Source organism: Scleropages formosus, chromosome 2 (genome assembly GCF_900964775.1).
Source record: "Scleropages formosus chromosome 2, fSclFor1.1, whole genome shotgun sequence".
NCBI classification, from domain to species: domain Eukaryota; kingdom Metazoa; phylum Chordata; class Actinopteri; order Osteoglossiformes; family Osteoglossidae; genus Scleropages; species Scleropages formosus.
The window spans coordinates 7,040,861-7,056,887 of record NC_041807.1 but is presented as its reverse complement, the minus strand read 5'-3'; the positions used below and the strand labels follow the sequence as shown (position 1 = coordinate 7,056,887).

General features: G+C 44.2%; 1 protein-coding gene across 1 annotated transcript; it reads left to right on the top strand.

Annotated features, from left to right (window-relative positions):
* The first annotated feature begins 772 nt into the window (after positions 1-772).
* On the top strand, positions 773-11,157 carry LOC108934895 (mucin-2-like). The gene is made up of 13 exons (XM_029248148.1): positions 773-1,032; positions 1,471-1,563; positions 3,798-4,039; positions 4,178-4,364; positions 4,660-4,858; positions 5,674-5,867; positions 8,561-8,630; positions 8,746-8,855; positions 9,438-9,469; positions 9,801-9,963; positions 10,237-10,274; positions 10,497-10,601; positions 10,721-11,157. The coding sequence occupies exons 3-13, from the start codon at positions 3,884-3,886 to the stop codon at positions 10,832-10,834; spliced, it is 1,368 nt and encodes a 455-aa protein (XP_029103981.1). The 5' UTR covers positions 773-1,032; positions 1,471-1,563; positions 3,798-3,883; the 3' UTR covers positions 10,835-11,157.
* The last annotated feature ends 4,870 nt before the right edge of the window (positions 11,158-16,027 follow it).

The window sequence follows — 16,027 nt, the reverse complement described above, 5'->3', positions numbered from 1 at the left end:
AATTTCAACATCCACAACAACTGAAACAACCTCCACAACAACATCTTCCACAACTGAAACAACTCCCACAATTACACCTTCCACAACAACAGAAACGACCCCCACAATTTCAACTTCCACAACAACTGAAACAACCTCCACATCTTCCACAACTGAAACGACCCCCCACAATTACAACTTCAACAACTGAAACGACCCCCACAATAACACCTTCCACAACAACAGAAACAACCCCCACAATAACACCTTCCACAACAACTGAAACAACCCCCACAATTACAACTTCCACAACTGAAACGACCCCCATAACAACATCTTCCACAACAGAAATGACCCCCACAATTACAAGTTCTACAACAACTGAAACAACCTCCACATCTTCCACAACTGAAACAACCCCCACAATTACAACTTCAACAACTGAAACGACCCCCATAACATCTTCCACAACAGAAACAACCCCCACAACATCTTCCACAACTGAAACGACCCCCACAATAACACCTTCCACAACAACTGAAACAACCTCCACAACATCTTCCACAACTGAAACGACCCCCACAATAACACCTTCTTCAACAAGTGAAACAACCTCCACAACATCTTCCACAACAACTGAAACGACCCCCACAATAACACCTTCCACAACAACAGAAACAACCTCCACAACAACATCTTCCACAACTGAAACAACTCCCACAATTACACCTTCCACAACAACAGAAACAACCCCCACAATTTCAACTTCCACAACAACTGAAACAACCTCCACAACAACATCTTCCACAACAGAAACAACCCCCACAATAACACCTTCCACAACAACAGAAACGACCCCTACAACAGCTTCCACAACGGAAACAACGCCCACAATTACAACTTCCACAACAGCTGAAACATCTGCCACCACAGTACCTTCAACAACGACATCAACTGCAACAACATCTACGACTACAACTTCAACAACAATATTAACCACTGCAACAACCCAAACTACATACAGTACTACCACACCAAAACCAACAACAACTGGTGAGTTTTGTTACAGCCTTCATATTGTGCAAGAGCTGAAATTTTTATTGATTTATGGAATGGTGCATCACTGTTGAAAAGGGGCAGTGTGTATGTATCAATACAGTAACAGCAGGCTTCTCAAGTATTCACTGCTTTGTTGCTACTGTGCATGTTTTTTTTTCTCTAGTCAAGTGGATGACAGACTCAAGCCATTGTAGCAGTGCAGAATGTTATGAGACTGGTGTAATTAATTTCAGCCACAACTGTCCTTTAATTTGCTCAGCACATAATAGAACTGGTCTATTTATTAAAAAAGAATGCATGTTTAATGAGTGTATTCAATGTGTGTGTGTATATATATATATAATATATATATAAATATATGAATATATTTATCATACACACACATACACACACACACATATATATATATATGTCACCCCTTCCTCTCTCTAGTTTGTGTGTGTCCAGAAACAAGTCAGCCAGAATGTCCTAGAGGACTCTTGAAAGAAATCTCAGATGGGTGTTGCAAAAGATGGACATGTGACTGTAAGTACAATCTGATTTTTTTCTCTGTCAATTTTTTCCTTCCACCAAACAAAACTTTATCATTGCCTATAGTCATTACCATGTATCGTATAATTTCTCTTCTTATTACTCAATTGTCTTTCCTCATGTTATTCCCCATTACTCTTTATTTACTCTTTTGTACTGGTCTAGCTTAATTAAGGACACAAGAATGCAGTCAGTTCTAAGGGTTCAGAAGTGTCATGCCGGCCAGCAAGTAAGAGTGACAGACTCAAGTGCAGTGCTCGAAGGGCTTGGACAGAAGAGAGTCAGTGGACAGGCAAGGGAGAGACATCATCAATAGGAGTAATCAGGATCATAGTCGGGAAAGCCAGGCGAGAACTCAAGAAACCAGAAAGCAAAAACCACAGCCCACACCATGGCACAGAGGGCAGCAGTTGCTCTGGAAGAAGTTCCACATGGACAGGCTTCTGGGGTGCCCTTTTATCCTCTGATCACTTGACAAGCCGCAGGTGGCGCCGATGAGGCAGCGGGTGTGACAAGAAGCAAACTTCTTAAGGCAAATTTCAAGAAAAACTTTTCAGTTCTAACTTGAGTTACTTTTCAAACAGTAGGCCTTTTAAACTGTTTTTTTTTTTTTTTGCAGCTCAGAATTTGCTGCTGCACATTTTCCCTGAGTATTTTTGTGCTTTCCCTATAACATATTTCTCCTGAAATTCATTTCATAACAATCTGCATAGCAAAAAATTAGTTTGGCATACAGTTTAGAATGACAAATACTGAATAATGACATTCATGTCTAATTTAGATTACAGATCATTGAAAGCTTTATTGTGAGTTGTATTTTCCTAATACCCAACCCAAACCCAGTGGAATACTAAATACTCCATCTTTCTCCTCAATGAGTTAACAATTTGTTAAAAAACTTATTAAAGTTTTTCAGTTATTTAACCTTTCTATCTTAAAAGGGAAAGCATTTATTTCATGTGACATTGGTATTGATTTTATTATTACTGTTACATGATTAATTTTGAGTGCCCTGCTATATGGAGATGATGTGGTCTAGGAATGCACCGTTCTTTTTCTCATTTACATTTATTTAGCAGATGCACTTCTCCAAAGCAACTTCCAATGGCTACTATGTAGTGCTATCAGCCCACCAACCTTATTCACCAAGGTGACTTACACTGCTAGATACACTATTTACAATGGGTCACTCATCCACACATCAGTGAAACACTCTCTCTGTCACTCACAGACTATGGGTGAACCTGAACAGCATGTCTTTGGACTGTGGGAGGAAACCCACGCAGACATGGGGAGAACATACAAACGCCACACAGACTGAGCAGGGATTTAACCCACATTAAACTGATGCTCAATATACTTCAGTTGCAATATTGTACATATTTGTTTTTGCTTTAAATTCTGTACTGTAATATCAGATGAAGGCCTTAGTAAAGAAAATAACTTGGAAAATAATAATAAAAGTAATCATCCTTACATCAGTCAGGGCTCTTCTTTGTCAAAAGCCCTGATGGTAACTAATTGTATGCTCATATTTTAAAAAAAAATTCTTGTGCGGTTAGTATGTTGTTCTTCAGTATTTGACACATATGTAAATTGTATTTACAATTTGTTGTTGCTTGTGTTTAATGAGTCCATCACATCAGTAACAGACAGAGTTGCTAAGTGTCACGCCCCCCCTCAGCGAAACGAGGGACACCTGCAGCAGATCAGGGAGCGACCACATAAAAGGACGCTCCAGAGCACACACAAACATGGAACCTTGTTTAGCATTCTCTCTTGCTTATGGAACTTACCTTTGCTCTCCTGAGTCCCCGCCCCCCAAATCTTTTTCCTGAATTGGCTCGACTTTCTGGTTATACGACTCACTGCTTGTCTTTGGATTACGTCTCTTGGATTCTCCCTTGGATTTCGTCAGCACAGCGGTGACCCTTTCCCTGTTTTGTGACTATGTCTTCTGGCTTAACCCTTGAAAACCTTGCCTGTGCTCCGTGCCTGAGTCTGCCACTCCGACCAGGGGAAAACCCTGTGACACTAAGACTGTGAGGGGATTACAGGGTGTAGAAAAGGAATTTGACCCTTGAGTCAAATGCTTTACTTTTTACTTCCACACCTTACTAACAAGTCACTCTTGTTGCATGTGACAAATGGAAAACGGAAAGTATGTATTTCCCCTGCCTGACATGGTCTTCAAACATGACTCAAAAGTTCTCTCAATTTCTTCACAGGTCAGTGTGATGTTTATGGAGACTCCCACTACATCACCTTTCAGGGAACACCTTACAATTTCTTTGAGAGCTGCACTTACATTCTCATGAAAGAGAAGAAGCCTCAGTACAACTTCCTTGTTGCTGTGGACAATAGCAACTACAGCCCAGTCCTTTTGGAGTCATTGGTTAAAAGGGTCATTGTGACATATGATGAGAGCAATGTTGTCTGTGAAATTTCAGCTAATAACCCAAAAATTGCGGTAAGCTTTTCAGTCAAACATCCAATCAATAAATAGATAAATGTTGATCACATTATACTATGTTACTATGTTATACCACATTAGACTTGTCTTCAGCATGTTCTTGTGTTAAATGTTTGCTTACAATTTTTCTTGCAGTGCAAACTCAGTGGAACCAGCGTAATCCCCCCTACTGAGAAACAAGGAATAAGATTTCAGACAACTGGAACTCAGGTTATTATGTACATGGATAAAATCCGGTCAAGTGTCACAGTCACAAGCGAAAGAGGTGTTATTGTGAATGTGGCAATGGAACACTTTGCTAATAACACTGAAGGACAATGTGGTATGTTTTCTTTTCCATTAATTTGTTGAATGTGTGTGCTTGTGGGGCATACAACTGATTTGTATTCTTTAGATGTGTGTGTACAAAATGGCAGTGGTATTGTGGCTTGGAATCATAAATCTAGCTATACATGTGTAGTATTAGGATATATGTATCACTGATGAACACTGATCACATGTTTCCTTCTTTTTTTTTGGATCATACATTTGCATGTTCATGTACCTTTGAGTGTGTCTGACATATGTGGCCCTTTGGATATGTGTGTGTGACTAAACCCTCATTCCTTGTTGCACAGGTGTTTGTGCTGGAGGATCCTGTGTGCGCAAGGGTGGTGCACTTGAGAATGACAATTGTTGTCCACAGACAGCTTCCTCGTGGGTGTATAATGACCCTACTAAGCCTCACTGCCAACCAAGAGAAGCCCCCTGCACCCAACCAACTCCTAAACCTCAGTGTAATGTAACCGGCACCATCTGTGACATCCTCAAACATAAGTAAGCATTGCTTATTTCTGAAGCCTATTTGTATTCGTGACTGCAGATTCTGTGAAAACAAATAACACATACCACATATTGAAAGTTGCTTTTCTCAAAAACATAAGTACTAAAAATATAGAAATTGTTTTTTTTAGAGCATGTACTGTGCCCATAACAAGTACAGAAATAAAGTAATGCTAAGGACATGCATATGCTACCTTTCCTATCATGTTTAAGGCTTAAGGGACACTGTACAATTCCACCCACATTTTGTTTTTTTCATTGTTCTCAACATTTTGTTTGTGATTTCAAGCATTCTATCAGAAACTAAGATCTTGTAACACATAAGAGGTGACAAATCCAGTTCCCAAGTCCTCTGGCTGCATTTAGAAAGTCAGCATTTCTGAAATAATTCACACTTTTCACTAACTCTTGCAATACCATGGTGAGACCATGCTGTGTTCATCTTCTCACCAGTGAAATTTGCTACAGTGGGACACTGTGATGAGGTTTTCTCAACAATATGGTTGAGAAGACTAAAAGTGTAGCTAATTGTCCATCTGTGTTTAGCTCTTTGGTTTTTTTGTCCACCAAGAACCATACTGCTAATTCACACCTTTCTCTTACTTTAACCATAAGCTCAGCAGAAAATAGGAGGCAGATATGCTGTTAACTTGACAATTCCAGAAATAGAAGGAAATGGATTAAATTACTACATCTTAGAAGTCTTCAAATAGTTGTGGATCACAGCACAGTGTGAATAACAATGGCATATCTGTATAACTACAAAAATGTTTTGGCTACACATAACACAAACTTTGTTATTATGTTAGAGTGTTCAGCTCCTGTAGAGAGAAGATCAATTCAACCATCCTGGATGTCATTGAGGAAAGTTGCAGGACAGACAAGTGTTTATCAAACAGCACAACCGAGAAAGGTCTCTGCTCATCACTAAGTCAAGCGGCTGAAGTGTGCAGGGCAGCCAATGTCTGTGTGGAGTGGAGACACCTGACCAATGGAAACTGCGGTAATAAATCCTGTTTTCCTTTTCCTTCTGAGTTAAAACACCTTGATAGTGGAACAGAATCCAGGGATTCTGTCACGGTGTCTCCCCGGAGCGGGTGTACTGGACCCAAGTGCAGAACACAGGAAGGTTGTTCAAGGGGCAATCCAGAAGACATGGTCGAGGAGACAGGCAAGAGAAACCGATGTACTAACGTAGTCCGAAGGGAGAATCCGAGAAACGTAATCCAGAAGACAGGCAAGGAGTTGTGGCAAACCAGGAAGTCGAGTACAAGGAGCAGGGCCAGGGGGCGAGGAGGCGAGGAGCGGGGCGAAGAGCAATTGCTAGCAGCGCGAGTGAGTAACAAGGCTGAACAAGGTTCCGCAGCTTCCTATGGTCCGGGCTGCCCTTTTATGCACCCGGAGCCCGATCAGCTGACTGGATTAGCGAACTCCCATTCCCCTTCCATTATCTGTGAGAGGGTAAAAAGCTGGTCCACTGTTCCATGGCCAGGATGGAATCCACATTGTTCCTCTTCAATCTGAGGTTCAACTATCGGCCGGAGTCTCTTCTCCAGCGCCCCGGCATAGACTTTCCCAGGGAGGCTGAGAAGTGTGATACCCCGATAGTTGACACACACTCTCCGGTCCCCTTTCTTAAAAATAGGGACCACCACCCCAGTTTGCCAATCCAAGGGCACTGTCCCTGAGGTCCATGCAACATTGCAAAGGCATGTCAACCATGACAGCCCTGCAACATCCAGGGCCTTAAGCACTTCCGGGCGGATCTCATCCACCCCCGGTGCTTTGCCGTTGTGGAGCTTACCAACTACCTCAGTGACTTCCACCAGGGAAATGAACTCTGACAGCCCGAAAGCCTCAGGCCCTGACTCCTGTAAGGGAGGCATATCACTTGGGCTTAAGAGTTCTTCAAAGTGCTCCTTCCACCTCCCTACAATGTCCTCATCAGAGGTCAGATTTTCTCTACTCCTGCTGAACACAGCCTGAGTGAAACTCCTCCGACCCCTTCCGAGCTGCCAGATGGTTCTCCAGAACCTCTTTGAAGTTGTTTTCCATAGCCTCTCCAAACTCCTCCCATGCCCTGGATTTTGCTTCTGCAACCGCAGCTGCTGCTGCCTTTTTCACCTGCTGGTACCTGTCTGCTGAGTCAGAAGTCCCCAGAGCCAACCAGGCCCTAAAGGCCTCCTTCAGCTTGACCGCTTCCCTCACCACCGGTGTCCACCAGCAGGTTCATGGGTTGCCACCCTGGCTGGCACCAACAAGCTTTTGGCCACAGCTGTGCATGGCTGCTTCCACAATGGAGGTTTTGAACAGGGTCCATTCAGACTCCATGTCCCCTACCTCCTCCGGGACATAGGAGAAGCTCTCCCGGAGGTGCGAGTTAAAATCATTCCGGACAAGGTCTTCCAACAGTCGTTCCCAGCATGCCCTCGTTAGATGTCTGGGCCTACCGGGTCTGTCCATCAGTTTTCCCCGCTATCTGATCCAACTCACCACCAGATGATGATCGGTTGACAGCTCAGCACCTCTCTTCCCCCGAGTGTCCAGAACACGTGGCCTCAAGTCAGATGAAACGACTACAAAATCGATCATTGACCTTTGTCCCAAGGAGCTCTGGTACCAAGTACATTTATGAACATCCTTGTGTTCGAACATGGTGTTTGTTATGGACAAACCATGGCTAGCACAGAAGTCCAATAACATTTCACCATTCGGGTTTAGATCGGGCAGGCCGTTCTTCCCAATCACCCCCCGCCAGATTTCCCAGTCATTGCCGATGTGAGCGTTGAAGTCCCCCAGCAGGGCTATGGAGTCTGTAGGTGGAGCCCTGTCCAGAACCACACCCACCCTCTCCAAGAAGGCTAAATTCTCTGAACTGCTGTTTGGTGCATAAGCACACACAACAGTCAAAGTTTTCCTCTCTGCAACCTTAAGTCGCACTGAGGCAACCCTCTCGTCCACCGGGACAAACTCCAACTGTATGGCAGGTAGCCGGGGGCTTGTGAGTATCCCCACACCCGCCTGGCGCCTCTCATCCTGTGGAACTCCTGAGTAGGAGAGAGACCACCCCCTATCGAGGAGTTTGGTTCCAGAGCCAACACTGTGAGCGGAGGTGAGCCCAACAATATCTAGTTGGTATTTCTCAACCTCCTGCAGCAGTTCCAGCTCCTTCCCCCCCAGTGAGGTAACATTCTACGTCCCAAGGACCAGTTTCTGTTGCGAGGGGCTGCGACGCCATGCACCACGCCGCCCCCTCCTGCTGTCTGGTACACATTGCACCTGACCCCCATGATGGACCTTGCAGGTGGTGGGCCCACATGGCCCCCCCACGATGCCTTTTCGGGCTGAAACCAGCTGGGTTATGTATAAATAAACTAGGAAACATTAATATCATGGACAATGTGTAACTCATGTGAACATAATATGATGTTCCAGCACAGATGCAGGCATGTGATTCCTCGTTTTTGTTGTCACACATTACACAAATAGCTGCCGCAACTTGCACACAATTTACCCAAAGCACACTGTGTCTTCAGACCACTTATCCACGGACACATGAGGATAACATGCATTCTCCGCACACACTGATCCAACGGTCAAACTCATGCCTGAAGAGCAAAGGTACTGTGTCAGCAGTGCTACTTGCTGCACCACTGTGCGACTGAATTGAATTGTATCTTAATCTCTCTGTTTTAGATGTATCATGTAGCAATGGACTGATCTACCAAGAGTGCAGGTCCAAGGCTGATGACTATTGCGATTGTAGGTAAGAGTGTTTACCTCTTTGAAGGGTATGACGATGGGTTATGTCATTGAATTGAAAATGTTTTATGTGACGCCAGTGGCTCCATTCCTAGTAAGACCTGCATGTCCTTTCTCAGAAACCGCGTTAGTGGGATGAGCTATGACACCCCAGTGCCTGGGTGTTTCTGCCCTGAAAACACGATGCGGGCAGAAAAATACAAAGATATATGTGTCCACCAGTGCACAAGTAAGTGAGACTCCACTGCTGTTCTCCTACTAGTTGAATCATTACATTTACATTAGTCACAGGTTTGATCCCCACCTCCGGCTGTAGTACCCTTGAGCAAGGTACTTACCCTAAATTGCTCCAGTAAAATTACCCAGCTGTATAAATGGGTAAATGATTGTAAGCATGTAATAATTGTGACCTTAACATTGTAAGTCGCTTTGGAGAAAAGCGTCAGCTAAATTAACAAATGTAAACGTAATAAATCATTAATCTGAATTGTGTGGACCTCATACAAATTCTCATATTGATATTGGCGGCATTGCTATATCTTTAAAGGTGCAGTTATTTTTTACTGCTGTAACATGCAGAGAAAGCAGAAGTCACAACTGTTGAAGTTAAGAAGATTCATAATCAATTTAGTAGTGTGTCTGTGTAGCTGTCTGCATGCTAAAACATACTAGATACCTGTAGGATTGACCTGTTTTAGTAGAGTACATGTGCCTGTCTTAAGGAGGGTCAAGAAACTGATCTTAAGGTGAAACAGGTTTCTACTTAAATGGAAATACTGTACACACTCAAATATCTCAATTCTGTTCTCAGCCTGCAAGGGTCCACTTGGAGAGCCCAAGCAGGTAAGCGTCCTGGCTCTTACGATTGAGTGAAGTTTACGGTAGTTTACTTAAATTTTATTATTTCAAAAATTGATTTTCAAGTATAATACGTGAAATGTAATGCTGAAATTTTAAGTCCTTGTTTTGGGCTGACAATAACAAAACTGATAATCTGAACGCATCCAGTCAGATCAAGGACATTTTCAGATGCTAAACGTCTTTTCTGAGCCATCGTGCCAAGCTTTAAAATTGACTGCAGACACACTAGAGAAATCCTCTTATTTTACTTTCCATTGTTATGTGTTCTGCATGAGGAGACTTTTTTGTGTTCTGATGAATTTGTCCCTCTTAGCCTGGTGAAACCTGGGAGTCCAAGTGCAACATATGCACCTGTAATAACATCACAATGACAGAGGAGTGCACACCCAAACCCAAACTAGCACCTCCCACCTGCAAGGACAACGAGATGCTGATCACCTTCAACAGCACAGACTCCTGTCCCATGGCAATTTGCGGTAATACATTTACTCTCTAGATGTATCTGTATATCCATGTGATAGTACAGGACACGTTACTTCGGTAATCAGAAGAATTTTCACTGAATAGGGGATTGTAAAAAAAAAAAAAAAAAAAAGATTCCAGAATGAGAACAGATGGTATCTGAACTCTTAATACAATTTATTTTGTTTTAGAAATGGTTTTATACCACTGATAAACATTCTGTTCAAAATGTGTCATTCTGAGAACACTGTACTGATTATTACAGCATTTTTTACATTTCTTTGCAGTTGAGAAGACTTGTGAGTACAACGGGACAAAATACAAGGTATTCAGAAAGTCACTTTAATGATCCTATGACATGTTGAGTGAGCAACAGGGCTAAACACTGGAAATGTGTGTAGTGTGTGTGTGTGTGTGTGTGTGTGTGTGAGAGAGAGAACAAAGGGACTATGACATTATGACGATGTACAAAATTGTCTGTATGTTTTAACAAAGTGTGTGTGTGTGTGTGTGTATGTCAGTAACATATGAATCTGTTTCCTTCCAGGTCGGGGACCAGTGGAAAGGCAACAACCCTTGTGTGTCCTACAGCTGTCAGCTGGATGGCATTCAGATTAAAGAGAGAGTGTGTCCACCTCTGACATGTGCACAGGTACCGTTCTTTACTGTACCATGTTTCACACTGCAGCTGAGAGGTACCAATCCCCTTCTGTGGCGGGTTTTCTTTTTCCTTTGCACTTGTCCTCTAACGCTGCGCTTGTTCCTTTGTAGGCACTCAGGAAGTGGGACGACCAGCACTGCTGTTACATCTGTTCAAACCTCAATGAGACATGCCCTGAGAACATCTGCAACACATGCTGCTTTTCACAAAAAATTGTGCCGTAATGTAAACCTGCAGTGCTCTGGTCATGTAGTTTCCCTCTGATTCTGACACTTCTTTCCATGCATACATACATACATACATACATACATACATGTGCCATTCCTGTGGATGTCTGGCAACATCTTACCTGTTAAAGTTACCTTTCACGTGGGATTTTCTCAAATGGCTTTATGTTCTTTGGGTTCCAGGCATAGCTGAGAGAAATCAATCAAGATTGCAGTAATTTAAAGAGCATTGTGTCAGTGATTGGTTTTATAATTACTCTTGTGGTGGTGGAACTCGTTGAATCTTATTGGTTTAATGTGAAATAATTAAATGATCTTTGCAAGCATGTTTTTCTCTGTCATCACTCATGATTTGACCAGTTTCCAAAACCCCTTTGACACATACATGACCTCACAGATTTGAGAAATTATGCATTTAAGACACTTCTTTTTTTATATACACTTTGCAATTATAGTATAATGGACAGGCGTCCCATCTAGGGTGTACCTTACTTAGCCTTGAAATACAAAAAAGAGACATTTGAGAAATGTTACAGATTTTCTTGTTATTACTATGACAAAAGCAGAAGATGTAGATAACGTTTAGAAGCAGCATCCCATGGACAATAACTGAAAGGCTAGGCTGAGGCTCACGTGGGGTATTAAAAACCAGTCAGCTCTAGTCCACATCATTAATGTTAGCTTTCTAAACTGTAATGATAAAGATGCACTACATCACAGTTTGAAACTATACTTTGTTTTACATATATTACGAGCACTCTCTGAAACAATTTCCTGGCATTTATTTTCATGCTGCCCCCCACACACACTTCTTCCCAGAGTCTTGTGCACATCAGACAACAGCTATGTTACACACGCTACACACAAACAAATAACTGCTTTGCTATCTAAGAGTTTGATGTGATCTTATCTCAGTCTGCATGGAGTTTACATGAATGTTCTTCCCTTATCCGAAGGTGTGTGAGAGGCAAATTAGCAAAACTAAATTGCGTTTGTGCTGCGTACTGTATGTATGCTGTAAAATGCTTGAGTTGATGGCCAGCTGGAGGTGGTCTAGGTCTGATTCAGGAATGTTGGCCCTTTCTGCCCCCAAGTATTGAGTCCAGCAATAGCCTCTGGGGCTGTACCAGTATCCAGGGGTAGGAGGGGGCCTGGCTGGGTCAGAGAGTATTATCTGGAACTGTGGGTGGAGCTACAGGTGTGAAATTAATTACTGTTATTTCCATTCACACTTTGTTACTGTTCACACATTTTCTTATTACCCTTATCAGACATTACAACTTTCCCTAATTGTTTTAATGCCACATCCACGTTGTCGGCATAATGACAGGGCACACCTGGGGCTTGACGGAGATGGAGGCATAAAAGGCAGAGGCCGAAGGAAGTCGGATGCAGAACCTTGTTCGCCAAACCGCTCACTCACCGAGAGTCAGCCTTCGCCTTCGCCCTTGTCCTCATCCCGTGTCCCTTCTCCTTCCTGAACCCAGATCAGTTTTCTTGTGTTTTGACCTTCTGCCTGTTTCCTTGACCACATTTCTGGATTGTCCTTGTGTATGACATTCGTTGATCAAAGACCTTTGCCTGTCCCTGACCACTCTTCCTGTTCCTTCTTGAAATAAACTCCTGTCTGCTCTGCAATTGAATCCGACAGATCCAGAATGAACTGTGACATTTAATGTATTGGACAATCATTTATGATCTTGCATGTTACAGGTGGCCATGAGCGAGAGCCCAGTTACCTTCCTTTAACCACTTTTGTAATGTTACTAGTCACTTTTCTCATCATTTGTTGTTATATTATGGCTCTGTCACATCTAGATGTTTTAGGGCCGCTGTACTGATGTACCGATCTTGGCTTTCTTTCCTTCAAGGTCAAACTGTGTTAAGAGCACAGACATTTCACAGCACTTTTGTAAGGTTGCTTTAGGTTATTTTATTCAGGTGATTCAACTATTCCTTAAACTATGTAAGCTAATGTGTGTTTATTTGGTCCCATTCAGTGCCAAGCACTAGGCGCATTATTGAAAATACTGTGCAAGAGTGTGGCTACTTGAGTACTGGAACACACACCAAGGATGGGATGCCAGTTTGTTGCAGGGCACCCCAAGAGGGACCCAAACCCACCAAAGAGCAGGTACAGGCCAAACCTGCTGCGCCACTGCACCCCCCTTGGAGAAAAATGTCTACTTAAAAATCAATACATTTACACTTATTCGCTTAGCAGAATGTATTTACGTTTAAGTTCTTGGAAGAAATGTGAACTTTTTCAAAAAAATTCTTTTTATAGGACGGGGGCGTGGTGCCGCAGGGGGCTTGGCCAGTCCAAAGAGTTCGAGTTCCGAGGCGTTCGAGTTCCGAGGCTCCACTGTAGTTGTCATATACTGTACTGTGGATTGTAGAATATGCTGCAATGTATTTACGTTTAAGTTCTTGGAAGAAATGTGAACTTTTTCAAAAAAAATCTTTTTATAGGACGGGGGCGTGGTGCCTCAGCGGGCTTGGCCGAGTTCGATGAGTTCAAGTTCCGAAGCGTTCGAGTTCCAAAACGTTCGCGTTCCGAGGCACCACTGTAGTTGTCATATACTGTACTGTGTATTATAAATATACTGCAATGTATACAAGTTTAAGTTTTGGAAAATATGTGAACTTTTCTTTAAAATTTATTTCTAGCACGGGGGCGTGGTGCCTCAGCGGGTTTGGCCAAGTTACGAAGCCCTCGAGTTCCGAGGCTTCATTATAGTTGTCATATACCGTACTGTGTATTATAAATGTACACACGATTAAGTTCTTGGAAAAAATGTGATCTTTTTTTAATATTCTAGTTACAGCATGGGACGTGGTGCTGCTGCGGGCTTGGCCGGGTTTGAAGAGTTCGAATTCCAAAGCGTTCGAGTGCGGAGGCTCCTCTATAGTTGTCATGCACTGAAGTGTGTATTGGAAACTGTGCTGCAATGTATACACATTTAAGTTCTTGGAAGAAATGTGAACTTTTTAAAAAAAAAAATCTATTTATAGCACGGGGGCGTGGTGTCGCAGCGGGCTTTCCCGGTTGGAAGAGTTCGAAGGCTTCACTATAGTTGTCATATACAGTACTGTGTATTATAAATATGCTGCAATGCATACACGTTTAAGTTCCTGGAAGAAATGTGAACTTCTTTTAAAATATCTATTTATAGCATGTGGGCGTGGTGCCGCAGCGGGCTTTGCCGGTCCGACGAGTTCAAATTCAGAGACGTTTGAGTTCCGAGGCTCCACTGTAGTTGTCATATACTGTACTGTGTATTGGAAACTATACTGCAATGTATTGTAACAGCGCTGAGGGGAGTAAATGTGTAAATAGTTGGCATTAGTGTTTATGTGTGTGTACATAGTTGTGTGTGGTTTCTGATTGGTTGTCGTCCTATTTATGTTCAGTGTTCAAGAGTGGGATTCTGGGGAGTCCCGGGGGGAACCCCTTAACCATGGGGTGCAGCAGGGGGGCTGGGAGTGACCCAGGGGGATTCTGAGGTGTTCTGTGTTTGGTACTGTCTGAATTGCCTTTCTTTAGACTCCTGCTAGGGACATGTACGCTTTTAATGAAGAGCATGTTTGTAGTGGGAGGGGCATGATTGGGAGGAACGGCCTCCCTAATCTGAACCCGAGGGGTGAGTTGTTATTGGATTTCTGTGCTAGTCTCGGTTTATCCGTAACGAGCACCATGTTCATGCATAAGGGTGTCCATCAGTGCACTTGGCACCAGGACACCCTAGGTCGGAGGTCGATGATCAACTTTGTAGTCGTTTCTTCTGACCTTCGGCCATATGTCTTGGACACTCAGGTGAAGAGAGGGGCTGAGCTGTCAACTGATCACCACCTGGTGGTGAGTTGGATTCGATGGCGGGGGAAAAAGCTGGACAGACCTGGCAGGCCCAAACGCATAATGAGGGTCTGTTGGGAATGTTTGGCGGAGGCCCCTGTCAGAGAGGTCTTCAACTCCCACCTCCGACAGAGCTTCAACCAGGTCCCGAGGGAGGTGGGGGACATCGAGTCTGAATGGACTATGTTCCGCGCCTCTATTGTCGGGGCGGCGGTTCGGAGCTGCGGCCATAAGGTCTCCGGCGCACAGGAGTACTTTGAGGATCTCCTCAATCCCTCCGACACGCCTTCTGTAGAGGAAGCTGAGGCTAGGGACTTGGAGGGGGACTCGTCCATTACCCTGGCTGAAGTTGCTGAGGTAGTCAAAAAACTCCTCGGTGGCAAGGCTCCAGGGGTGGATGAGATCCGCCCCGAATTTCTCAAGTCTCTGGATGTTGTGGGGCTGTCTTGGCTGACACGCCTCTGCAGCATCGCGTGGAGTTTGGGAACGGTGCCTCTGGACTGGCAGACCGGGGTGGTGGTCCCTCTTTTCAAGAAGGGGGACCGGAGATTGTGTTCCAACTACAGGGGGATCACACTCCTTAGCCTCCCTGGGAAAGTCTATGCCGGGGTACTGGAAAGGAGAATCCAACCGACAGTCGAACCTCGGATTCAGGAGGAGCAATGCAGTTTTCGCCCTGGCCGTGGAACACTGGACCAGCTCTATACCCTTACTAGGGTGCTGGAGGGTTCGTGGGAGTTTGCCCAACCAGTCCATATGTGTTTTGTGGACCTGGAGAAGGCATTCTACTGTGTCCCTCGTGGCATCCTATGGGGGGTACTTCGGGATTATGGGGTTCGGGGCTCGTTGCTACGGGCTATTCGTTCCCTGTATGACCGGAGCAGGAGTTTGGTTCGCATTGCCGGCAGTAAGTCAGACCTGTTCCCGGTGCATGTTGGACTCCGCCAGGGCTGCCCTTTGTCACCGATTCTGTTCATTATCTTCATGGACAGAATTTCTAGGCGCAGCCAGAGAACGGAGGATGTCTGTTTTGGTGGCCGCGAGATCTCGTCTCTGCTTTTTGCGGATGATGTGGTCCTGTTGGCTTCATCAAGTCAAGACTTGCAGCATGCACTGGGGAGGTTTGCAGCCAAGTGCGAAGCGGCGGGGATGAGAATCAGCACCTCCAAATCCGAGGCCATGGTTCTCAGTCGGAAAAAGGTGGATTGCCCCCTCCGGGTTAGGGAGGAATTGCTCCCTCAAGTGGAGGAGTTTAAGTATCTCGGGGTCTTGTTCACGAGTGAGGGAAAAATGGAGCGGCAGGTTGACAGACGGATCGGTGTGGCGTCCGCAGT

Excerpts from the sequence above, each read along its gene's own strand:
- LOC108934895 (XM_029248148.1), top strand. The coding sequence starts at position 3,884 with ATGAAAGAGAAGAAGCCTCAGTACAACTTCCTTGTTGCTGTGGACAAT. Across the intron at positions 10,275-10,496 it reads ACAACGGGACAAAATACAAG|GTCGGGGACCAGTGGAAAGG; the intron begins GTATTCAGAAAG and ends GTTTCCTTCCAG. Across the intron at positions 10,602-10,720 it reads CACCTCTGACATGTGCACAG|GCACTCAGGAAGTGGGACGA; the intron begins GTACCGTTCTTT and ends GTTCCTTTGTAG.